Genomic DNA, 27,812 nt, shown 5'->3' on the forward strand with positions numbered 1-27,812 from the left:
TATGTAATATAATCCTGTAGAGTGATTTTTTAAAAAAACAAGTCACTTTCTCACCTTTGTTACAGAAGGAATTTTGTTACAGCTGGTGCAGGAGCAGCACTTGCCTCTGTGTTCCATGCTCCTGTGGGTGGACTTTTATTTACACTAGAGGAGGTGGCCTCTTTCTGGGATATCAAATTGGCCTGGCAAACATTCTTCTGTTGCTTGATGGCTGCTTTCACTTCAGATTTACTATCCTCTTCTCTCTATGGGTTTGTATACAGGGGTCAATTTGGATTTTTCAAAGCCGAGAAGAGGATTTTATTTTGGGTATGTATGAAGTTTGATACCAAATCAAATAATGTCAACTCCCATATTTCTTGGGGCAGTTAAAAACAAACTCATTTATCAAGGAGGAGGTCCAATGGAGGAACCAATCACAATTGACCAACGAGTCCGCTCCTAGAGCGGCCTCTAAAGGAACACCGGGACACTGCAGATAACATCTTCCTTTATCTGGGGTTGTAAGGACTATAGTTAAAACATAAAAATAAAATTGTCACAGGCAGCACTTAGTTGCAAATTTGCATCCCAGGTTAGGTTCTGAGCGCTATCAAGTTGAGATATGCTTTGCTGAATTTATTTTGGGAACCATCACCAATAAGCATGTCCTGGAACTAATTTGACCAGTTGGCCATTTTGATTGGAAACAATGGATTATTTAATCACTTTCAATATGCGTTCAAAACTGATTATGGAATGGAAATGGCAGTTACACTTTTAGATAATCTCAGATGAGAGTGGGTGAAAGTTGTACATTCATCCCTATTGGCGGGATTTATTAGCAGCCTTCACTATCACTGATCAAGGTGTCCTTCTGGATCAACTTTGCAGATTGACGGTGACTGGCAATGTATTGTGCTGGGTTCCCCTTCTATCTCCACAGTTGATATCAGTCAGTGATGACTGAGAAAGGGAGAGATTCCGAGTATGTGAGCTGCTGTAGGATTCAGTGCTTTTTCTGCTCCTATTCAATGTTTACACAATCCCTCTAAGCATGCCACACTGCACATGTGTGCATCCTTGTGCATGCACCCCCCCCTTTGGGCCGTTTTTCACCCTCAGGCTTCCCTAAAGCCTCTAGAGTATGAAAAATGCCCCAATGAGCAAATCAGAAATTTGGAAAAATGGACTTCGGATTTGTCTGTTGAGCCATTTTTTACCCCCCAGAGGTTTCAAGGAAGCCTCCTGAAGCCTCTGGAGGGCGAAAACAGCCTTCCGCAAGGCTGAAAATCAGCTGGTCAGCATGTACCTGCACATTGGAGCTGACATAGGGCAATGCTTGGTGTGCCCTAAGATATGTGGTGTACCATAGGTTCACCATCATGGCAATACACCATTTCAGTCAGTTCTAATATTATTAATTATACAATCCCATAATAAGCATTTGTATTTTGATTTTCAAGATAAGAAGGACCACTGGAGACAACAAAAGTTCTGGAAAAAAATACTTTGGTGATGACCTATAAACTATTATGAGAACAATCTTTTTTTATGTGCCTAATTTCATTTTATATGAAGAATGGTTGCATTGTGTACCTTTTATCCTGGAGGCTGTTATATATCAAATAATTGGCAAAAATTACAGAACATTTTATTTTGTTTCCTTTCTGTTTAGGTTAAAAACTTACTGGATATGAGTGTGTTGGCCTTTCTTCCGGCCATCTTCCTTGGAATACTTGGGGGTCTTTTAGGAGCTTTTTTTGTTTTCCTGAACATAAGGATTAATAAAATACGTCTGTGGTTCTTCAGCACAATTCAAAAACCATCCCTCAGAAAATTAATCAAACTTCTTGAATGTATTCTGATCTTTGTAAGTATTTAATGTTATTTTCTTGAGCATTCCAAAAATATATTTATACCAGATGCAGGGTGGTAAGACATAGATATTTAAACACTTTTTAAATTTACTGATGTAGACTTTCACTCTTGGGTAGCATTGGGCTTCCAGGTTTAGTAACCATGGTCTAAACAACAGGTAACTTGACATTTTGCCAATAGCTATATTCTGCTATACAGAAGATTTCTTCTAAAGATACCAATAATAGTTTCTGGCAAACATCAGGAAATCTATTTTCTAGATCTTAGTAATCCCTGAAGTCCACAACTTTACTCACTTTTTAAACACTTGAAACTGGCAGTTTTTCAGTCTGTTACCTGTTAGATTACAAGAAGGAATTTCCCTAGAGCTGGCTTTTCCAGGGAAACTACCTCTTCTTCATCATTGGATTGCAATGTGACTGTTGGTTGTCAACATTTTGGCAGTTCAAATCTCACCAGTTCAAGGTTGACTCAGCCTTCCATCCTTCTGAGGTTGGTAAAACGAGGAGCCAGCTGGTTCTGGGCAATATTCTGACTCTGTAAACTGCTTAGAGTGGGCTGTAAGCAGTGAAGGGCTACCAAGGTTTTTACTACCACACTGTGGGCGTGGCTTATACAGGACGCCTTGCATTTTTTTTCAACATCTTTCAGTGCAAATTGGGTGCCCTGTGGTGGAGCTCCATTTTTGCTACACCACTGCAACCCCCCCCCCATCCGGGCAGTAGACCATCCCTGGCTGTAAGGCATTATGAAACAATATATTAGTACTATTGCTATTTTCTTTCAATGTTTTCTCAAAGGCTTGCTAACTATCAGTCGCTTTTGAACTGAAAATTGCAACTTTAAACAGTAATAGTTTCTTAAGCAATAGAAAATACCATTAATACAGGCATTCATAATCAATGTATATTTAACTTATTTTACTTTACTATATGTATGGACTAAAAAGGCACAAAGATGTCAGTTTGGTCTAGTGCAGTGATGGCGAACTTTTTTTTCCTTGGGTGTTGAAAGAGTGTGCAAACACGCTATCACTCATGCACAAGTGCCCACACTCATAATTCAATGCCTAGGGAGGGTGAAAACAGCTTCCCACGCCCCCAGAGGCCCTCTGAAGGCCAGAAACGCTCTGTTTCCCAACTTCTGGTGGGCCCAGTAGGCTCATTTTTCACCCTCCTCAGGCTCCAATGGCTTTCCTGGAGCTGGGGGAGAGTAAACACACCCTCCCTCAATTCCCTGGAGGCTCTCTGTAAGACAATAATTCTCTCCCAGAGCCTATGTGTGAGCCAAAAATCAGCTGGCTGGTACATACATGCACATTGGAGCTGAGCTAGGGCAATGGCCCGTCTGCCATCAGATATGACTCTACATGTCATCTGTGGCACCCATGCCATAGGTTTGCCATCACTGGTCTAGTAGTTTAAGGCACTAGATTAGAAACCAAAGGATAGTGAGTTATAGTCCTTGCTGGCCTTGACTTTGGGCTGTCATTGTCTTGTAGCCCAACCCACCTTGTGGGGAAAATAGGAGGAGAAAGGAATATTAGCTAGTTTTGCCATCTTGAGTTATGTATAAAAATACCAAAGGTGGGATGGGATATAAAATATGCCAATATAATAGAGATGACAAAAATTAACTGCAAATATGTTCTTTAAAAAATAACATTCATTTTCTAATCTTCATATTATAAAATAGAAAAACTATTAATAAAAAATAAAATCAGAATGTTATGTCCTTGAAAAATGTCTTACCTAATTTTATTACAAGGAAATCTATTATTCAGTTTTTAACAAAACAGGGCTTCCATGATACTGGTGAACAGTTGAAAGAACTGGAAATATTACTTTAAAAGCTAAAGTATAACATGAATTATGTTTAAGAATGATGCTAAGCAAATCAATAAACATTGCTTATGAATATAGGAATATGCAAATGTATCATATAGAAACTCAGTTGATTACATATGCATTGAACTTTATTTGGCCAAGTATACATATAGTACTATATATAAAGCATAGTTAAAGCACAAAATACCTTTCTGCAAACTGACATTATCAGATAAGTCAAAGAACAATTCTAACACACTTCCAAACTTGTTGATTGAATTCAGGCCAAATACAAAGTGATGTTTTGAATTAGATTATTATCATCAAACATTAAGCTGCAACATGACCCGATTTGTCAGTTAATTGTGTTGCAGTATATTTTAGAGGAACTGAACTTTCCAGGCCATTTTCAAAAACAGATCATTCTCCTTTAATGAAGTGTAATATTGTTTTCTCTCCCAATTCAATGCCTTCCATTATGTCACTCATGTAGCCCATCATTCCTAGAATTCATTAGGCAGTGGCATTCAACAATTAACTTTGAGGGCAACAGTTTGCAGAATTGGAGACCAGCAAACTCTGGGTAAAAATAACTTTTGACAGTTCTAAGTACTATGAAGATAATTTTTATTGAATTGTTAGCTTTGATTTTTCCCTTATCATGAGTTTAAATGTTCCCCTCTGAAATATTTTGTGAATTTGATAAGTAAAATTGCTTGATCTAGAACAAGTGAATATAACTGTAGATGTTCCTGTGGTGTGTACCATCATTAAACATTTATTTCTGTATATTAAAATACTATATGCAGGTTTTGACTATTACTGCTACGGTCTACTTGCCATATTTTTTTCACTGTACTCCTGTCAGGAGGCTGCCAACATCTGATCCAACTAGTAAGTCACAGAGGTAAGTAGTGAAAGGGGTAGAAGCACATATATATTAAAATGGTTCTTGCCTACTTCAGTTTGGGAACTGATTCAATTGTGTAGCTTCAGGGAATGTCATATGACCCAGGTGAAATACTTAGAGGGCAAGTCCATAAACATATTTCATAGTGGAGGCAATGATTTATGACACTACCAGCATCCTTTCAGAATGATGTCAAAAAGTATAGAATCAGGCACTTTTAAGGCCTGGCAGGGAAAAAAAAAGACATTTTCATATGGAGGTTCCTTAAATAGCTGCAGAACCTTTGGCCCTTAAATTGTTGACATCACAACACAAGTTTCCTAAAGAGCCCGGTCCTCTGGATTAGGAGGTGAGGAAGCTAATTGCTGCATACATAAAAATAGGAAAATTATATCATATATCTAGCTAAGCCTCCCATTCCCCAAAAGGTGATTAAAATTTTAAGAAATAATATACATATAGTAGAACTTTACAAATAATCACCAATTTTAGAATGATTCACTGGAAAACAACTTTTTAGAATAGGTGGATGAGTGACTTCACAATGCATTGAAAAATAATCACGGAGGTTATTATTATCATGAACTGATTATTATTTCTTTTCATTTTGGTTACAAGCATACATCAACTTAGCTGGCAAATATGTGAATATAATTGTAAACCAGCCACTTTACAAGGTAGATCAAATGAAACAGAATTTTTCAATCAAACCTTCAATGAAGGTAAGAGGGAAAAAAAATCACTTCCCTTCCCCTCTCTGTTCAAGAACAACTTTGCTTAAATATTCTTCTACAAGATTCACCTACAAATATTTGGAAGACTGGTCCCGGAGTGTAATACAAATCTATCAGTTTTACAAGAAGTCATATGATGTTGTTAAACTTGGTTTTCAGCAATATCTGAATTCAAATTATTCCACTTCTGTAATTAAATCATTCTAGCTATACTATACTCTTTCAATATTTTCTCCCAGAATAGGGATGGACAACCCAGTAGTCTTTGGCCTATTTTATAATCCCAGTTTGTATCACCAAAATTGTTAGTAAAACTGATAATTTCCACTGCTGTCAATTTCCTCCTTTGGTGTAAAAGGAGGCTAAATCAAATCTTTCCTGTAATTATTAACCAACACAGAGGGTAAACATGTAATTTCAACTGAAAGAAATCTAAAGATAAAATGTTTCAGTTAGTAGTTGATCCAAGAATAAATCTAAAGTGATTAAAATAAATGATGGGGTAAGTTAAAAACAGAAATTTTAACTAAAAGAAAAAGCTTTACTACTTAATACAAGTGGTTTTGGCTAATACAGACAGCAGGTAGTCCTAAATGTAATGCTGGAAGTAGTTTCATATCTACCAGACCATAATCAAACACATTCAAATGCTCTTATTTACCATGTGGCTCCTTTTCAGCCACACATAATCTGAATATGTTACAACTGGTGTCAGATAGCAAGAACCATGCATATTTGTTGGATAGTAAATTCTGTGACATTATTCAGAAATGGAATAATTAGGACTCTATGAATTTCCCTGTAAAACTGGGAGTAAAAGAGGGCATACTCAGTAGAATCTATCATTCCCCATAGGGGCATCAATGGGTGTGGTATCTTCTTTTACAGTATGTATTTACAGCAGGAATGAAAGCAGGACATGTCATTTGGCTACCATGAAAGCCTTTTTATGTATTGGAATGTCCAACTGCATGTAAATGCCATGATGTGCCTAAAACTCTCAGCTTTTAAAATTTGAATATAATAATTTGGATTAGACTCCCCCATAGAGTCTAAAAATGAATAAAAAGTAAAAGGAGAAAGACTGAAAAAATAGGCCAAACCCCTTGATAATCATCTCATCACCAGATACCTCCTCCACCTATTAGAGTCAATAATAATAATAATAATAATAATAATAACAACAACAACAACAACAACAACCATCATCATCCTGGCCAAATAAAGTTGCTTGTAATTCTCACTTGGGTATGAGAATTTACTGTTTATGTAAGACATTAAGCTATGGTAAGTAGCTAAGCCAGAAAGACTTGAATGACTTGTTTCCAGAAGTTGTGGATGCTCCATCACTGGAGGTTTTTAAGCAGAAATTGGACAATCATTTGTCTGAAATAGTATAGGATTTCCCGCTTAAACAGTGGATTGGACTAGAAGACTTCCAAAGTCTCTTCCAACTCTGTTGTTCTGTTATTCTATTATCATCCTTCTGAGAGAAAGCATAGATTATTGCAATAATAGTAACAACAGCAACAACAGTATACAATCTGTGTGTCCATGGCATTTTACTGAGCATGATGAACTAAAAAGAAAAGAGGGGGAACCATAATGAATGTGGTATGAATCTTTGTGTCTATTTGTTTTACAAATCTAGATTATGAACTCTTCTCTCTTTTCATACCCATTTAAAGCTGCTGCCCTCCTGGCAGAAAATGGCATGAAAGGAATCATGTACTTATTCAGACGTGGGACCCATGAGGAATTTGGATATCCCTCTCTTTTTATGGCACTTCTTCTCTATTTTTTGTTGTCCTGCTTGACTGCAGGCTCTGCTGTTGCAAGTGGCTTGGTGATACCTATGCTGTAAGTAAGCTATTCATTTTCTACTGCTTTGGGATGCTGTCATCTTTGCTAAAAAGCCAACTGGGGATATGGCACAAAGATTAAAGAGACACCTAATTTCTGCTCAAGATTTAAATGGTGCTCACACCTGTCCTTTAACTTCCCCCAAGTTTTCTCTTACTACAAAAAAGATTTCCCCCATCTTATTTTCAACATTCCAAATATTTCTTTTGAGGCTGTTTTGTTACATGCACCTTTCAGTAATGTCATTCATTACTTCCACTTCTTGAACAATCCTGTGGGAGAAGTTCCTTTGCAAATTAAATGTAGTTATGGAAGGATGAGGACACTTTTCAGTGGCATCTGCAGAGATGGCCAAATCAGTCAATAGGATAAAAGCATATTGTTGAACTCCAAAGCCCTAGCTGCTTGGTATGTATTTTGAGACATCACATATATGTCCTAAAGGGGCAGAACTTACAGCACAATACTGATTTCATAATTTTTTTGGGGGGGAAAAGCAGCCTGGACTGTGAATACCCATAACACTTTTAGGATAATTATTGTGCAATAAAATATAAAATATTTACAAATATTAATTTGTTGATTTAAATAGGACTGCTCGTTACTACCTGGATTTATTCATATAATTTTCCTGGCAACAATAAAGAAATGGTTAGCCACAGACTGTTGAATTTTTTTTTAATGTCCCAATTTAACTAGTAGTGTTCCTGGTGTTCTAATCACTTCAGCCAAAGTTAATCAAGAGCCACCCTTCAATTGCTTTGTTGCTAAATTAAACATGAGAATCTTGTATTCCCATCCACGAGACGATGACCCAAATTTTCTCATGATTTAAAAATGTTTTTTTATCATTGAGTAGGCACAATGTGAAGCATTTTCAGTGCAGAATTCTCTCTCTCTTTTACTTTTGCAGATACATAGGAGCGTTATATGGGAGAATTGTTGGTTTGGTATTAGTTTCCATTTTTGGAATTCAGACTGATGAAAGTCATGCATGGATTGATCCTGGATTGTTTGCTGCAATTGGAGCAGCTTCCTTTTTCAGTGGTGTTTCAAGACTAACAATATCCCTTACAGTCATCATGGTATGTTTAAGATAACTTGTAGGAAGAGATGTTTGTTCAAAAGCCTTAGATTAAAAAGTATTTGATGAGGTGTCATCTGACTAGGAGACTAACAGTATGGGAATGAGTGGCTGGAATCATTAGATTTTTGCCCTGAAGAAGGGGTTTTTTTTTCATTAGAAAGTTTGAAAGATTTTGCTACGCTGGGAAGGGATAGTGAGAGAGACTTACTGGATTCATCCAGATGTTGCTAATTGGGTGAAATATAACTGTTTGATGAAAAGAGAAAGTTATGCCACAGGTCTGTAATAGTTCTCTCCCATCTTATGTTTATATTATTACTATTACTAATATAACTATTACTATTATATTATTATTATTATTATGTCAATACAACACAACAAATGAGATCACTGTGCTGGATCTCGCATTTCATCACCAGTCGGGCGTTTCCCAAGCACCTAGGACTGCGTGATGCAGCAGCGAATTATGTTTGCCGATCCCAGCAAAGGGGCCTTTTGCAATTGACAGATGGAGATTTTGTCAATTCCGATGGTTTTCAAATGTCCGCTGACATCCTTTGGCACTGCGCCCAGCTTGCCAAGTGGCATTGCGACCACTTTCACTGGCTTATGCCAGAGTCGTTGCAGCTCGAATTTTGGATCTTCGTATTCATATTATTATTGTTATTATTATTATTGTTGTTATTATTATTATTATTATTATTATTATTATTTATTAGATTTGTATACTGCCCTTCTCCGAAAACTCATATAATATTGCCTTTCACACATTGCCTCCCTAGGCAGTGCAATAATTGAAAACTACATTAAGTATAATATAAAATATAAGAAAACACACAAAGTAATACAATATCACTTTAGAATAAGCATAGCTTTTAAGGTGAGCTTTAATACCATTGTCATTCTGCTTTAATACCATTGGCATTCATATTTTTCTAATCTGGCTAATGATGTCTAGAATTGCCCTAAATTCTGACCAAATGCTAGGATTTGAGGAATATTTCTTAAAGGAACTGATAATTAGTTACCAGATAAATGTTTCTATACTTTTGACCAGGCATTATAAATAGAGATATTTTAGGAAATTTGGGGAGAAAGCATAAAACTTAGATGACATGTGATATTTTAATCATAAGGAATGGGAACCAAATTCTTGGTTATCAATATCAACATCTTTATAGATATAGAAAATGTTCTTAAGAAAGCTGCTTCTTAGGTCTGAAGAGCCAATAGCTCACCTTATTCCAGTCCCTGATTTTGACACCAGATTTGGATTCAAACAAATAACTCTCCAAGGTGTATTCCTCTCCTTTGAAAAACTCTAAACCTAGAAGACATTGACTTCCCAATAATGAAATGTTTTTATATTACAATTATGTTATCAATGTTCTTTTGAGATAGAATATAAATATTATTAGAAACATAGAAACACAGAAGACTGACGGCAGAAAAAGACCTCATGGTCCATCTAGTCTGCCCTTATACTATTTCCTGTATTTTATCTTACAATGGATATATGTTTATCCCAGGCATGTTTAAATTCAGTTACTGTGGATTTATCTACCACGTCTGCTGGAAGTTTGTTCCAAGGATCTACTACTCTTTCAGTGAATTAATATTTTCTCACGTTGCTTTTGATCTTTCCCCCAACTAACTTCAGATTGTGTCCCCTTGTCCTTGTGTTCACTTTCCTATTAAAAACACTTCCCTCCTGAACCTTATTTAACCCTTTAACATATTTAAATGTTTCGATCATGTCCCCCCTTTTCCTTCTGTCCTCCAGACTATACAGATTGAGTTCATTAAGTCTTTCCTGATACATTTTATGCTTAGGACCTTCCACCATTTTTGTAGCCCGTCTTTGGACCCGTTCAATTTTGTCAATATCTTTTTGTAGGTGAGGTCTCCAGAACTGAACACAGTATTCCATTTATCCTTGACTACTTAAATCCTCCCAATGAAATAATCAAAGGATCTATTTGCACTTTAAGACAATCAAAACTTTAGTCTTAATACCCTTTTTCTGGAAATAAAATATCTGAGGAGCAAAACAAAACCTTTATCCAAACATTGTTCAGAAGCTTTGCGGAATGTTATGTTCAGTGCTTCCTACGAAAAGGTCAGAAAAAAACTCAATATTTATAGAAGCAGAAAAGGAAAGCAGCATCGTAAAGGAACAGCTAGTATTCACTCTGGCTTTCTATCACTGCATATGTTGACCCTCTAGATGGCGATTAGAACACTTGTGAGTCTTTTTCTTTAGACTGGGAGGTAGAAGTTCAGTTTATGTCCCTCTAAAGTAAATAGAGGCAACATATATTTTTGACAAGAGTAAAAGGAGTACAATAACATAGCTGAAAAAATAAACTGTAAAGGCACACATTTCTTTGTCTGGTATATTCCAAAATAATTTTGAAATGTTTGTTTTGGCTTTTTGCATAGTCTCTCAGAGACTATGTGAGACGAAGAAATATGAGGTATGGATAAGCAATGCATGGATGGATGTAAAGGAAGAAGTGTGCATGTACTATATATGAATGTATGCGGGAATATATCTTTCATCCTATTTGTACAACCCTTGGAATAAAAATATTAGTTATACATTACTTAAGGGCTCAGTTATTGATAACTCTTATGGATTTTGTTTCTATATAAACACATAATTTTTATGTTATTGCTGTTTTGGGGTAAACAATGTGCAAAGTTCAGAAAAGCCAAAGAATTAAAGCATGAGGTAAGAAATAGATATAGTTAAATTTAGTTTTTATAAATTTCATTTGCTATTTTACTTCCATATTTTTCTATCCTTACAAACTTTCTTTCCATCTTGACTATATAAAGTTCATACTTAAAAAAAAACCTTATTTTTTTTTAAAAAAATCCATCATGGAGATTTACCAAATTATTGTTAAACAAGCTACAATTGGCTGTTTTTGCTTACTATACTAAAGTATAACCAGCCAGACTACTTCAAAGTTTTGTGTAGTGGGATATGTCAAATAATAACTGAAGGAGCTCTGAATCAGAAGCCTTCTTCAAATTAACAAATTTTATTAAAAGGCAGAAGCTTTCATGAAGTATAGTTTACTCCATCAGATGTTTGATGTAATAACTCATTAAGATTTAATTAAAAATGAAGCAAGATTGGGAGGAGGGGAGAAGATAGTTATGCAGCTTACATGTAAGGCAAATTACAAGTCCCTTATCATTTTACAAGTATATTTTGTAAAAAATTCATTGGATTTCTTTAAACCTTAAGATAGTCTTAATTCTTTTAACATCACCCATCTCACATGTAAGAGTACCGAGATGAGCAACAAAGATGATTAAGAGGCTAAAACATATGAAGAACCGTTTTAGGTACTGGGTATTAATGAAACCCATTAAACTGGATTTAATGAAAAGGAGGAGTAGGATGATATGATTGCAGTGTTCCAATAGGTATTGCCACAAAGAAGATGAGGTCAACTTATTCATCTGAAAGCAGGACAAGAAGCAATGGATGGAAATTAATCAAGGAAAGAAGCACCTAAAACTAAGGAGAAATTTCCTAACAGTTAAAACAATCATGGAACTACTTGTCTCCAGAGGTTGTGAGTGCTCTTACCCTGGAGGCTTTTAATAAGAGATGGGACAGCCATTTGTCTGAAATGGTATAGGATTTCCTGCTTAAGCAGGGAGTTGGGACTAATAGACCATGTGCTTCAGATGAGGAAGTGGATGTACGGGTAATTCTGAAAATTATCAGCACTATATTCTGGAATAAATGGACATTCCTTGACCTAACAAGTCATATGAATAATCTTTATTTTTAAGGAAAAACATATTCTTCTGTTATTAGTAGAATAGCATGGAAAGAAAAATAATATTTTCTGTTTCATACATTTTCCATAAATTTGATTTTATAGTAATTGCTTCTTAAAGGGAGATTTAGCTTTTCGTTGTCATGTGGCCCATCTTGTTTATTCTAATCCGTTACAAAGGTAACTTAAATATAATGCAGGAAGTGTAGGTTATTCCCGTCCAATATCCGTGAAATCATCCCCTGACCCACTTTTTCTCCTTTTGTGTGAAAACAAACATATGAAGGGGGGGAAACCTGTGATCACTCAGGGATTTTCCAGAAGCCTTCCAGAGTAGTAATTTATAGCACAACTCACATCTTGCTATGGCAGTAAATCACTATTGCAGACCGGTTTTATATTGCCATAGCAGTGACTTGGTGAGGCTAGTCTGGAAGATTTCCTTGGCAAGAATATAGCTTATCTTCATTATTTGTTCAGATGCATATTGAATTAAAGATGGTAAATTTTTAAACCATCTAGTCTAGTGCCTGTAGTTGTATAATGCTTACCACCTTTAAGCTTTGTCATGCTTTAGCTTCTGAACCCCAAAATTCAACAAAATATATTTCCTTTCCATTTAAGTTGATGGGATGTTTAAATCTCTGGTTCATTATAATGCTAAGTAGTCTAGAGCTGTGCTTGCATGACACATGAAGCCAAAAGATTTACAAAATGTGTGCAATCTATTACCCTCCTTTATTGTGCCTAGTTCTAAGTTTAACTCATTGTGAGGACAGTAGACTTGCTAGTAGACTTTTAAAATAAGTAATTATTTCTATAGAAGAATTTAGGAGCATGCTACACTTCTGTTCAGAAACCAGTCCCATTGGTGTTATGATGTCTTTTTGAAAGTATAATATTTTATTCTCAATCTGTCTGAGTACAACAGCAGAACTATTGCAAGAGAAAGTGTAGATTACTTGCCAACTGACACTTGATTTTCTCTTGTGCAAAGAAGGTCAATTTCCCAGCTGTTATTTTTGGCTACAAATGTATTTGGCTCTTGAGATTTACAATGTTTTTCTCCAGCTCATTTGCTCCTCATTCTATTTTATCATCTAAATCCAGTTACTGCCATCTGTACTAGTAGATTATCACCACTTTCCTGTGGGATGTAGTCCTGCAGCTGTATGGATTGCTATTTAAATTGCTACTAAAAATGTAGCAGCATTTTACTATTCCCCTTGAGCTTTGTCAGAAGTGCAGTGTGAATGGTTTATGAAACTTATTATATTCTTCTGTGAAGAAGCTAAAGAGAACTAGCAACCCATGATCTTGTGCAGAAGTAGAAATACAAAAAGGGGACATAAACAGAAAATATAGATGTGCCAGGAAGCTTTTAAAAAGAATCAGACTTAATAATATAGAGAGAAAGAATGAGAAGCACAAACTGAGACATTTGTGGGAGCAGAGATATAAGCCTACCATGCCTTATTCTTTGGACAACAAGGAGCAACATCCACCATCTCAACTCTATCTGGTGGCAGTCTTCTCTAAATTTTTTCTAACACTTGGTCTATCAGTCCACATTATCTATCAAAGTATTCAATGAGAATATTTCATTCATTCAGATCTAGGATGTGTTATTTGAGTGTTCCCTTTATTTTTTTGAGCAGTATATATCTGCAAGATTTCACCCGTGGTCATGCTCTGGATTTTTTAGTTTCCCTCTACCTTTGAAATTAACAAGGGTGATCCTATCAGGAGCTCTGACTGGCATTGTTCTAGGACAGTGTTTCCCAATCCTCCCTCCTTGAAAAGGGGAGGATTTCAACTAAAGCTGGCTGAGAATTCTGGGAGTTGAAGTCCATCCCTCTTAAAGTGGTCAAGGTTGAAGCACTGCTCTAGGATTTTGGAGGGTTCTGAGTTCCTGAAGTAGTAATTCAACAATAGACAGTTTAATAATAGGGATGTCATTTCTACAGGTTAAAAAAAAATCTTAATTTATATTTTAACCTGGTACAATTTTCAACTTCCATGGATATTCCAGATGAATGCATATTATTTATGTCCAAATAGTGATAGTGATAAAGTGATAAACTTTTCTCTGGTATTATTACCGTGGTAAAGTACAAAGAGTTTACTCTTTTACTAAGTATGAATACATATAGAATAAAACCTAGGATTGATAGAAGCAGGATACCAACATTCGTGTCTGTACAACAGTAGAACAGCTTGTGTCATAAATATCTGCAGTCTATGGCAAGACCACATAGCAGTGATAAACGTTGGATACTCGGGAGTAAACTGTCGCAGTTTGATGTCAATGACTGGATCACAACCCTGTTGGCATTTCCTCCTGGGAGAGAAAAAAGAAAAAGCTTCCATCTGCTGCAAAGCAAAACATCTGTTGGTGACATTAAGTGCTTTTCTGGCTGTGTGTTTAGCACAAACCAGCACAACTTCAAAATGGAACTGTTCATTTTTCGTGAACAGTTTAGTAAGAGTGTGATTTTATGTAACATTTTTCCAGAATCATGGGTTTGTTGTTTAGGCTTACCCTTCCCAATGTTAAGGAAAGATAGACTAAAATCAAACGTGTTTTATTCATTTTTAATTAAATTGTTACGTTAACTGTAATTATACCTAACAGTCATACTATGGTACCCACATTTGAAATTTAGGAGAAAAAATAAGGCACTTTAAAAATTCAATAGGGGGAAGAGAAAAATGTTTGCTCTTTTTTCTAGAACACATTTTCTCTGTCAGAGTCCAAACTAATAGGTCCCCAACAGAATAAATTATGATGAAGCAGTGCTCACTATTATGGGGACAATCTTCTCCTAAGCCCCAAAGGGGGGGGGGGGGGAAACATATTCAATTATTGAGTGAGAGGTATCCAGAGGAATATATATTTATTGTATTATTTTTCTCCTAGCTGAGAATATATTCCAAATAATGAAAAATCAACTGGCATAGAAATGCATCACAACAATTGGGGAAGTGCAACAAAGCAAGGTGTGAGATAAATGGGTTTGGAACAGCTTTTCAGATCAACTCTTTCTTTGAGTTAAATCAGGGTTTGTTCAATCAATTTAGCTTTTATATATTATGTTTTGGTAAAGGAAATAAAATTTCTCTTTGTTCAGGGGATAATAAAACCTCTGTAGCAATCTCGGTCATACTCAAGCCCCTAAATGCTGTCTGCATGTTTCCTTCCTTTTTCCTTCTACTTCCTCTTGCCTCATTTCTGCTTATCTTATTTATTTTATTTATTTATTAGATTTGTATTCTGCCCGTCTCCGTAGACTCGGGCGGCTCACAGCAATAATAAACAATATATAACAAATCTAATAATTTAAAAGAAACGCTAAAAGCCCCATTATTAAAAGCAAACATACACACAAGCATACCATTCATAACTGTATAGGCCCGGGGGAGATGTTTCAATTCCCCCATGCCTGACGGCAAAGGTGGGTTTTAAGGAGTTTACGAAAGGTGAGGAGGGTGGGGACAGTTCTAATCTCTGGGGGGAGCTGGTTCCAGAGGGTTGGGGCCGCTACAGAGAAGGCTCTTCCCCTGGGTCCCGCCAAACGACATTGTTTAGTTGACGGGACCCGGAGAAGGCCAACTCTGTGGGACCTAATCGCTGGGATTTGTGCGGCAGAAGGCGGTCCCGGAGATATCCTGGCCCGATGCCATGAAGGGCTTTATAGATCATAACCAACACTTTGAATTGTGACCAGAAACTGATCAGCAACCAATGCTGACTGTGGAGTGTTGGTGTAACATGGGCATACCTAGGGAAGCCCATGACTGCTCTCACAGCTGCATTCTGCACGATCTGAAGTTTCCGAACACTTTTCAAAGGTAGCCCCTTGTAGAGAGCGTTACAGTAGTCGAACCTCGAGGTGATGAGGGCATGAGTGACTGTGAGCAGTGAGTCCCGGTCCAAATAGGACCGCAACTGGTGCACCAGGCGAACCTGGGCAAAGGGCAGGAAGGACAAGACACCTTTCCCTGCTACTATAGAAGGGAGGCAATGGTGGGTTTCAATTATTTTTTTACTGCCGGTTCGGTAGGCATGGCTTGGTGGGTGTGGCTTGGTTTGTTGGGTGTTGCAGGGGAAGGATACTGCAAAATCCCCATTTCCTTCCAATCCGGTGGGACTCAGAAGGCAGGGAATACATGGGGGCGGTCTGCTACAAGTTCTCCAGAACTGGTCAGAACCTGCTGAAACCCACCTCTGAGAGAGACACTGGCACTTCCTCCTTCCTCCCGACTACTGTAATGCGTACTGTAATACTGTAATGTAAAGTTGCTTGACTTAGTTTCTTCAAATTTTTCTGGGTTTGGGATTCCTGTCCAAAAAGAATGTTTGTACTTTAAAAAAGATGGTATGTTTGGAGGAGAAAAAAAAGCGCACATAGGACATAATTTTAAAACAATGGGAATCCCAATTAAACATTTGGTATATAGGCACTTGAAACCTGAGACTAAGATTGGGAAGATGCATATAGAATTATGATAGGCCCTGAGAGAAGGGATGATTAGATTAGTCTACTGGCCCTGCAGACTTGATTGAAACACCCCCACCCCCACTCAGTAATTGTTATTTAGTGCACAGAAATTAACCTTTCATTTCCAAAAGAAACTTGACTGATTAATATTACAGTACAGGAAGAAAAGCTTAAATCCCCTTCCCTGTGCAATACAATCCCTGATTAAGTTGTCCCATCCTTGTTTTTTTAAAAAATCCACATGATTATGTCAAATAGGATTTAACATCATATACAATTAGCCTTTTATCTATTGAATGTGCATATAAATGTGTATTCAAGAAGTAAGACTGTAGAGAAGGTCAGAAAATCCTATGCAAGGATTCTCTATGACATTTTCAATTGTAGGTTATTTTAATTCTTTTTTTTTTGCATGCATTCACTAAGTCTGATTTTTTTCTGGGGGGAATACAAATTGAATATATGTTGAATCGTTAGTTTATCAGGAAGCTTGAGAAGGTACCATTCCTGATCATGTCTAAGTTTTTAAGCACTATTTTCTGGTTCCTATGGATGACTAAAATCCATAGTAGAATACTATATTGGAGGAAGAGTTCTGAGATTCTGGGTAGGTGTCAGTGGGGAGTGGGGTTGAATGTGAAATCAATCATCAATCATATCATACTAGCTCTACGTTTTCTATTTAATAGCGTTGCTGTGAATTAAGGTATAATTCCAGAAGGGTAACAGTTACTTGTTGTTGCAGAATCTGGTTCTGAGTTGCAGGAGGGAGGGCAGACAGCTAAGAGGCAAATCAACCCTTTGCATGCAGAAAGAGGCCTGGGAAAGATCCTCCCTAAATCTTCACAGGATATCTATCTATCTATCTATCTATCTATCTATCTATCTATCTATCTATCTATCTATCTATCTATCTATCTATCTATCTATCTATCTATCTATCTATCTAGTCCAAAACATAATACACATTGAAGAGAATAGATATGTAATAATATAAGTAAAGAAAAGAATAGAAGAAAAGATATAAAAGTATAGGTGAACATATTTGAAAGGAAGAAAAGATAAATGAGATAAGGAGAGACAATTGGACAGGGGACAGAAGGCACACTGGTGCACTTATGCACGCCCCTTACTGACCTCTAAGGAACCTGGAGAGGTCAATCGTGGATAGTCTAAGGGAAAAATGTTGGGGGTTAGGGGTTGACACTACTGAGTCAGGTAATGAGTTCCACGCTTCGACAACTTGGTTGCTGAAGCCATATTTTTTACAGTCACGTTTGGAGCGGTTAATATTAAGTTTGAATCTGTTGCGTACTCTTGATTGAAGCTGAAGTAGTCATTGACAGGTAGAATGTTGCAGCATATGATCTTGTGGGCAATACTTAGATCGTGTTTTAGGCATTGTAGTTCTAAGCTTTCAAGACCAAGGATTGATAGTCTGCTTTCGTAGGGTATTCTGTTTCGAGTGGAGGAGTGAAGGGCTCTTTTGGTGAAGTATCTTTGGACATTTTCAAGGGTGTTGATGTCCGAGATGTGGTATGGGTTCCAGACAGATGAACTGTATTCGAGGATGGGTCTGGCAAAAGTTTTGTAGGCTCTGGTGAGTAGTGTGAGATAGCCAGAGCAGAGGCTACGTAGGATCAGGTTAACAACTCTAGAAGCCTTTTTGACGATATAGTTGCAGTGGGCTTTGGCACTTAGATCATTTGATAATAGTATTCCAAGGTCTTTTACTGAGTGGGCAGAGTGTGCTTTAGTTTGGCAAGATTCCTGTCTATGGGTTAACAGTAATAAAGAAACTTCTCTGAGCAACTATGCATCATGTTGTTCTTGGTTCCTAGAGCTGAATACATTGTTATGTACCTAGAATCATAAAGGTGCATGATTATTTTATTGAATAACATCTAAAGCTATTAATAAAAATGTTAGATTTTCACCTAAATATGGTTTTAAGCGACAAAGTCATGCATGTCACAAGGCAAAATTGATGGGAGCATCAGAATAGGACCTCTCACTGTTTATTTTTACTTTTATGATTAATTAAAGGCAGGAATGGCTCTCCTTGATTTGGATTAGGATGGCAATGGTGGGGGAAGATTGACTTCATTTTTCACTTTTTTTCTAATTTCATGGAAATTTAAATCATCTGAAGCTGTTCTTTGTTTTATAGAAGAATGTTACACAAGATAATTATATGTTTTTCTGCCCGTGGATAAAACTGCGGTTTATGAGACAATTTTATCTGAGAATAGCATGGGAAAAAAAATTATCTCTGCATTTCAAATAGTTGATTTTTCACCTTTCCATCTTCCGTTTACTATTAAGATGCTGAAACTTAGATGATATTGCTCACAGCTCTTTCCTAATGAAGTCTATACTGCTTTAAGATATCCCATTTGATAGCAGCTGTTATTATCTCTGATAGTTGGTGATGCTACTGCCAATGAATCGATTAACGTACATTGAAATAATAAAGAGGGATACCAGCCTTGTAGCTGTAATTGACTAATCTTAACACAAAGCTTGAAAAGATATCTATCACTTTTACAAGTAGAAACAAATCATTGGAGACACTGGAGTGGTTGCTGGAGTTGAATTATTAAGTGGTATCTTCCTACTTTGTCAGCCATGTTCAGTGTAGAGTGCATGTTTTTAAGTGAAGGGTCAAAGGTACAATTTGCAGGCTTTGCTATAGAATTAAATAAAACAATTCTTTGCCAGGCAGAAAATCATCAGAAAAGAAATCCGGTGTAAACAGTTACAATGTGCCATATTCTATCTCCAGATGACATAGTTTAGTTAATGGTAATAATTACAGTGATACCTCATCTTATGAACTTAATTGGTTCCGGGACGAGGTTTGGATGGTGAAAAGTTTGTAAGATGAAACAATGTTTCCCATAGGAATCAATGGAAAAGCGATTAATGTGTGCAAGCCCAAAACTCACCCCTTTTGCCAGCCGAAGTGCCCGTTTTTGTGCTGCTGGGATTTCCCTGAGGCTCCCCTCCATGGGAAACACCACCTCTGGACTTCCGTGTTTTTATGATGCTATGATTTCATTGAGGCTCTCCTCACTGGGAAACCCCACCTCCGGACTTCCGTTGCCAGCGAAGCGCCCGTTTTTGCGCTGCTGGGATTCCCCTGCTGGAATTCCCCTGCAGCATTGCAAAAACACGGAAGTCCGGAGGTGGTGTTTCCCATGGAGAAGAGCCTCAGGGGAATCCCAGCAGCGCAAAAACAGGTGCTTCACTGGCAACAGAAGTCCAGAGGCGGAGCATCCCAGTGGCGGCGGCTTGGGTTTGTAAGGTGAAAATAATTTGGAAGAAGAGGCAAAAAAATCTTAAACCCGGGGTTTGTATCTTGAAAAGTTTGTATTTTGAGGGGTTTGTAAGACGAGGTATCACTGTATTTAAAGACCACATTGTAATTATAGTTCAGTTTTAAAAGCTATTGACATCATTGATGCATTTATTTTCTGGTAACATGTTCTTTCTTTTCCCTCCACATTTAGGTAGAAATCACAAATGATGTACAATCCTTGTTACTCATCATGTTGGCTGTCATGTTAGCAAAAATGGTTGGCGACTGGTTTAACGAGTCTTTGTACAGTTCTTTACTGAAATTAAAAAGCATACCATATCTAGATGTTGAACCATTTGCTTACCAGAATAAAAATGGGTGAGTGGTTTTAAATTCTAAATGAAATCTGGGAAAATGGTAGATCAAATCACTGTACAATGGATAATGTTCCTTATTGGGTTATGTTTACAGGATTAGATATCAGATGACATTTTGTGTGACTTCTGATCTGAAATTTGTTGTAGAACTGAAACATATTTAATTTAAATTATAATAGTGTCAGTAATATTTTGGGATATATCTCTGCAATACTGTATATAATTACTGTCAATATCACTGTATGAGTGGAAACATGGAAAAACGATGAAGAAAAAAATAGAGTTCATGGCCAAGTTCATGGCCAAGGTCAAGGTTAAGGTCAAGGCTCATTCCTTTCCTCAGTGGGGACCTTCGCTCATAGTTGCCCAAGTATGTTGAACTTGATTACTGCCCCATTTATTTCACCTCTACAGGTCCTGATTTAATAAATAAAGTGACCCATTAAATCCCAGCTCTGTGGTCCATGTAATTACTCTGACATCAGTCACAACATAATATTGCAAGCCATCTACCCCTACTTTTTCAAATCTAGACGGCAACAACTCTCTCTCCCACTGCAGTTTGGGACAATCAAGCTAAGCCTGTGTCAGAAAATTAGGGCCAAGATGATACATTGGGAGGAAAGTGGGGGTGGGGATATGTTCCCAATCTCACTCTTGCTGCCCAATTTCAAGCGACTGCAAACTCACAGACCTTTTCTTATCTTCCATCAATGGCAGTCTGCTCTACCAACTAGCAAGCTGTTCAAGTTCACTTATTCAGTAGATCTATTGCTTATCCCAATTCATGACCATTCAGTCAAGTCCTATGTTTGGGTCCCCTGTAACAAATTCCAATGGGTTGCAGCTGTTGGTTAGAAGGCTATAACCGAGTCCGAGTGGACAAGACTTTATTGACCTTGAATAGTATCTTATCCTTCTATTCCCATGTAATCACATATCCATAATGGCTGCAGTGTTATAATTAAATGTGACTTAGAATCAGTGGGGAAATCCAAATTTTTTGACTACTTGTCCTGTGGGTGTGGATTGGTGGGAAGGATACTGCAAAATCCCCATTCCCTCCCCACTCCTGGGGGAAGGATATTTGCCAGTTTTCGAACCACTCAAGTTCTCCAGAACCTGTCAGAACCTACTGTATTTCACCCCTGCTTAGAATGTAACGAATGATGGCACTGTAGCTTTTTTTGAGGAGGAATGGGAAGATATATGTTCGTCTGTCTCTCTGCTCCTTTGTGGAATAGATATATGTTGGACTGCTCCCTCTTTGTACTCTGAGCTGAGAAAAAGGCAATGCATTCATCATAGTTTCTTTTCAGCAAAGTTTGACTGATTCCCCAGATTGAAAGTCTCAAATGTTGAGTATGCTTTCCATTAATAAACAACGAACAAAAAAGACTGTTTTTCTTATTGCATAGTGGAGTTATTCACTTCTATGTGCAAACATTTATTTCTGATTATATAGGCTTTTATGTTTCAGATTTTGGCCGATTGAGACAAATATAAGTAAGAAGGGTGCTCTTTGACTTCTACTTATGTTGCATTTCTAGTTATAAACTAGTAGGCTGGAATGCTAAGAGTTGCTAGGTGCCAGGGAGTGCTTTTTAATAAGGGCAAGAGTTCTTGAGCACATCCATAACTTGGCAGAACTTCTTGCTTTTATAAACCCCTGAACACTTCAAAAGAAAATATCTTACATCTAGCACTTTAATGTGATAAGGTCAGTTAAAAAGATTTGAGTAAGTCTGATGCTTAGTCTGTTCTAGTTTAATATTACTTCTGTCAAAGCTTTCACTGGAGATTTCTGCCTGCCGTACCATACAAAGCTGATGAGCTGATAAAACTGAAGCCAAGAGTTCTGAGCATGCTGTAGCCATTGCACATTGTTTTAAATAAAAACACAATGACATTATATTAAATAGTTGATTTTTAATGCATACTTGAGCTTTTCAAATTTCCTCTTCCACAACTCTAATATGGACTTGGAAAATTGGAATGTATGCATATTTTTAACTGATGGAATTAGTGTAATTTTAGGTGGGAATCTGTCACCTAGAAGTTCAATATAAATTATATCTGAAATAATAATAAAATAATGAGCCGGGGTGGCGCAGCAGGTAGAGTGCTGTACTGCAGGCCACTGAAGCTGACTTGTAGATCTGAAGGTCAGCGGTTCAAATCTCATCACCAGCTCAAGGTTGACTCAGCCTTCCATCCTTCTGAGGTGGGTAAAATGAGGACCCGGATTGTGGGGGCAATAGCCTAGCTCTGTTAAAAAAGTGCTATTGCTAACATGTTGTAAGCCGCCCTGAGTCTAAGGAGAAGGGCGGCATAAAAATCTAATAAATAAATAAATAAATAATTCCAATTTTTCTATGGTGACATGGGTATTTTTCCCCCCAGTGAGTTTGAGAGAAGTGTGTAGATGTGAGGCATGAAGATGTACAATTTGGCGATCTCATGAGATCAAAAATAAAAAAATAAGACCTAAGAAATGGCTGTCAAAATACCCATATTTTAGTTGTGATATAGTAAATCCCAGAAATTGCTTGTTGAACAATCATATTGCTCACTTTTAAATTTTGAGGATTCTTATATAAAAATGAATTTCCCTATGAATCTTTATCGAAGAGCAATGTACAACTCAAGTTAACAACGTGTTTTTTTAAATACCACATCTTACGTGTTTGTTAAAGTTATTAATAACTACATTCTCCAGATCAAGAGAACATTTTATAAGGCAATTTAATATCAGTAACATAATGGAATTTTTCTCAACTTTTCCATCATGGAATATTATCAGGAGCATATAGCAGTATACATATATGTACATATAACTGAAATGAATGATAAAAGAAATTGCACAAAGATTAGCATCACTGTTTCATTTTATACTTATTTAACTTATTTATTTAATTAATTAATTAATTTCTTCAGCTCATTTGCTGAAGCCCTGACTACCTTTATTTTGGGATCTCCTGATCTATCTGTCTTCACATATATTAAGCTGTATATTAGTGATGATGACCCTTTTTGGCACCGAGTACATGCGCGCTTGTTGGGGCCATGCTTGGGAAAAGCCAAATTCTAGCATGCATGTGTGCCTGACAATCAACTGGTTCGTGTGCATGCGCTGGCCGGTTTTCGGCACTGTTCCATGTTAAGGGATCACATTCTGGGAAAGCTGAACTTCTGGGTTCTGGCATATATGCGCACCCAAAAATACACATGCTGTTCTGTCAGGCTCTCTGGTAGAATCCTCCAAAAAATTCACAGGTACAAATTTCAGACAAACACACGTTTGAAAATTCAAAACAATGTTCTTTATAATGAAAATTCACTTAAACCAAGCCCTCTTTTTGTATAGCAAAGAGCACTCGTCTCCAAACAAACTGGTAATTTGTACAAGTCCTTTATCAGTTCTGTGATACTTAGCTTGCAGCTGTGAGGCAATTCACAGTCCTTCTTTCACAAACTGAAACACACTTTGCTCTGGTTTAGTTTCAAAACGGGGAAAAATCAGCACACAAAAGGTCAAAGTCAGTAAAGCAGTCATGAAACACAACGATCAGATAGTCCTTCACAATGGCCAAACCCACAGGCTGCTATTTATAGCAGCCTCACTAATTACCACAGCCCCACCCAACCACAGGTGGCCTCATTTTCTTTGATAATAATCTCTCAGTTGTTGTTGCCTATGCATCGCTCTCCGCTTGCGTGGCTGTATCATTAACTCTTGTTCTGAATCCAAGGAGGAGCTAGATAATTGATCTCCTTCTGAGCTGTCTGCCACACTCTCCTCCTCCCTGTCACTCATGTCTTCTTGGTCAGAGGAGCCTTCATCAGCAGATTCCACCGCAAAACAGGCCTGCAGCATGTGGATGTCTCCCCCACATCCACAGTCCTTGGGGCAGGAGCTGGTCCAGAGCTAACCACAACACATGCATGCACTGTTTTTTGGCACTGCTGTATGTGTGAAGGACAGCTGATTGTTGCATGTGAACCAGAAACCCAGAAGATGAACAGGCAAGACTGCACAGGCTGGGCGACATGACTTCATGTGCCACTTTGGCCATGCGTGCCATAGGTTTGCCATCATGGCCCTGTATCTTCTTTTCTTCTGCTGTGGGGTTTCATGTCTACTTTTTATCCGATCTAGTAATATAGGACCAAGAACATTATTTCTTAGTACTTGAACAGTACACCAGCAAAACCTCAACAGATGCTGTAGCAAAATTGTTATTCTTTATGGGTGTTTGTGTTGTATTAAAACACTCCCTCTACCGTACTGACTTCTAATTTTCCTATTTCTGATAAGCTTCATGAAATAAAATCTCTTCCACGTTCATACACTTTGCAGAACAAAGCTCAAGAGAGCACCATATGGAGTTCATATATTTTGTTTGAGGCTTATGGACTGCTTATGTATCCTCCTTTCTTTTTTGGGCTATTATAGATAATGTGCAGAAACTTCCTGCTGAGAGAGAAAAACAGAGGTTGAATACTTTCTATGTACCAGAAAGAAAATTCATTGATCTCAGATGTGGTAGTTTGCAGGTGGTAGACACAGTGAATCCAGTTACTGGATGGGACACTTTATTAATTAGTTACGCCTGTTCCAATATCTAGTCACCAGCTGGCAGACAAAAGAAATTACTGAGGTTTTCTACTTAAAAATAATCAGATCATCCCTCTGTGATGCTGTAGACATTGATGAAGCTGGCTTTTTAAAAAAATTGAGGTCTATTTATAAATGCAAAGATCTGTTATATTTTAGGAATAATAACAAGGTGATTCCTTTTCTTTCTCTTTTCCGTCAGATCTTTAACATTAGCAGTCAGAATCCTATTCCATATCTACTGGCATAATGGGAATGCTGGAGAGGTTCAGATAATACTATTTCTCAGAGACTTAGATTGTGGAATGACCTCCCCAAGTGCTAAGCGTTCCCACGCCCTACAGGGAGACAATTTGGTTTTTAATGGGGGCAATTAGAACCTTGTGTCAGGGTTCCAAATAGCACTGACAATTAAATCAGAGTCTGAAGCAAAGTATTCCTCAAAGTTCCAATTTATTAACAGAGCCATGTTGGCACATCTGGGAGAAACCCAAATCTGAGGTCCCCAGGGTTTCTCCACCCAGTTGAAATTTCAAGCCCTTGTCCCCACACCCCTAAATTCAACACATTGACAAATTTTCAATTGCCACCCTGGCAAGAATCCACGAATCTCCTTCATGCAGGTGCAGGAGTGCAAAGACCAGGGATGGGCCACATGTTGGAACGTAGCCTCACTCCATTGCCACTGGGCATGCATGCATGCACCATGCACATGCAAGCAGTGCATTCTGGTAAAAAATACTGGAGTTTTTGTGTGTGGCCTGCTTTCTGCTTTCGTGTGCTGCAGGCATCTCTCGGCGTGGCGATGGCGCTCCAAGTGAGTCATGGCCCTTGGGAGCAGCAGCTCAGGGTGCCATCGCCATGCCGAGAGATGTCTGCAGCATGGGAGAGAACCAAACAGGCCACGCGTCATGGCCCATCTATTTGGCATGATAGCAGAGCACTCAAGGTAAGGGCTCACAGTCAGGCAGTGGCATGGTGGAGCTGGCAGGCCACTTGTGGCCTGATAGCAGATGGAGCTGCGCTGTCACTCGTGACGGAGCCGCCATGAGCAGCGAGGGGAACTGGACGAGTGGATGGGAGAGGGTGAATGGAGGAGCCACTTGCAGCAGAGCTGCCATGAGTGGCACAGCGGGATGAGCGGCAGCTGTCTTACTTGCAGGTTTCTGGGCCTTTTTGCTTTTGCGCATGCACAGAAGCAACCCCCCCAGAACTTGCACATGCACGTCATCCCACGAGATTCTGCTTCTGTGCTCCCATGTTCATGGTCCATTCCATTAGCACTGGGAATGGTGGCCCGCTGCTAGCAAAGACAAAGAATGACCTTGTTATGGTTACATACAGACAGCTCTCATGCAATTTCCCCACCCAAAATCCTACAGTAAAGAATGCACATTAAACTACTATAAAGTGTGGCAGGCCAAAGACCCCAACTAGTACCTGGTACCTTCTTTAAACCAAGTTAGTGGCCTTTTAGACTTCCTCCGCATGAGTAGAAGTTTACTTTTTGAATAGTAAAAATTATGTGTCACCGTGTGTGTGTGTGTGATGATTTTAGAAATGCTTAGGTGGGGCATGGCCAAAAAAAAGGTTGGGAACTGATTTAACCTCTGATCATCACTGTCTTGTTGCTATATTTTAATTACTCATGAATAATTGAGATAGCTTTTATATTTGTTATGGTGCTTTAACATGTTTTTGATTAGATCATGTCTCATTTTTCTGGTTTATGGTTGACTGTTGAGCCTTTCTTAATTCATTATTTACAATGTCACTAGATATGTCTGTTTTGCCCAGTTATTCAGCCTTATTCCGAGTGAATTTATGAAAATTATGCAACATTCTGGATGAATGGGATCCAGGGAAAAATCCTTGTATTAGAGAGGATGAATGGATGGGTGAGAATGGAATAAAAGAACATATTAAAATTACCGAGCTAAAAAGAAGTTATTGGGCATCCAGGAATGAATAGAAATGATAATTATTTGGTGACTATCTATTAAAAAAAGTTCAGTTCTGAATGTGTTTTAACCATAAATTACTTGAAATCATTGAAAAATAGAATTGCAAAAAATTTTTTTTATTGTATTTTAATTTAGAGAAAGTGTATGACAAAGTGAATAGACCTAAATTGTGGATTTATTTGTGCTAATATTGAGTTTAATGTTGGTTGGTTAATCTAAGAGGAATAACTGGTCGACAGTGAGCAGAGATTAGTAAATCTGTGATGTCCCTTTAGTTATAAAATAGTTTTATGGATAAATCTATATAAAGTTGAACACTTAAGGGTTTGGAATATGAATATATGTGAATTCTTTGGCTGATGCTCTGTCGTTGACTGAGGAGCAGTAAATAATAGATTGTATGATGTAATGAAAAATATGAATCTAAATATTATTAAAGTTCTTCCTAGCTCTTAACAACTTGTAGGCTTTTTTTTCATTGCTACTTGCTCCAATTAAAGTTTTCTAAGCCCTGACCAGGGGATAATGTGTTGAAGCTGACCAGACTAGGCAGATTTTTTCCTCCCCCAATGTATAAGGTGCATCTTATAGTGATGTGCCGGTGCCTGGAGGCTGTTGGGACCTGGATGGGTGTCAACAAACTCAAACTCAACCCAGACAGGACGGAGTGGCTGTGGGTCTTGCCTCCCAAGGACAATTCTATCTGTCTGTCCATCACCCTGGGGGGGGGAACTACTGACCCCCTCAGAGAGGGTTCACAACTTGGGCGTCCTCCTCAATCTACAGCTGACATTGGAACGTCATCTTTTGGCTGTGGCGAGGAGGGCGTTTGCCCAGGTTCGGCTGGTGCACCAGTAGCGGCCCTATTTGGACAGGGAGTCATTGCTCACAGTCGCTCATGCCCTCATCACCTCGAGGTTCGATGACTGCAACACTCTCTACATGGGTCTACCTTTGAAAAGTGTTC

General features: G+C 37.9%; 1 protein-coding gene across 1 annotated transcript in view; it reads left to right on the forward strand.

Annotated features, from left to right (window-relative positions):
* Positions 1-27,812, forward strand: part of LOC139165466 (chloride channel protein C-like) — a 68,347-nt gene that overhangs the window by 18,372 nt on the left and 22,163 nt on the right. Inside the window, exons 7-13 of the mRNA XM_070748641.1 lie at positions 66-309; positions 1,658-1,852; positions 4,496-4,593; positions 5,215-5,318; positions 7,019-7,190; positions 8,107-8,278; positions 20,098-20,264. Coding sequence (XP_070604742.1) covers positions 66-309; positions 1,658-1,852; positions 4,496-4,593; positions 5,215-5,318; positions 7,019-7,190; positions 8,107-8,278; positions 20,098-20,264 — 1,152 coding nt within the window. The remainder of the gene's footprint in view (positions 1-65; positions 310-1,657; positions 1,853-4,495; positions 4,594-5,214; positions 5,319-7,018; positions 7,191-8,106; positions 8,279-20,097; positions 20,265-27,812) is intronic.

Source organism: Erythrolamprus reginae, chromosome 3 (assembly GCF_031021105.1).
Source record: "Erythrolamprus reginae isolate rEryReg1 chromosome 3, rEryReg1.hap1, whole genome shotgun sequence".
Lineage (NCBI taxonomy): Eukaryota > Metazoa > Chordata > Lepidosauria > Squamata > Dipsadidae > Erythrolamprus > Erythrolamprus reginae.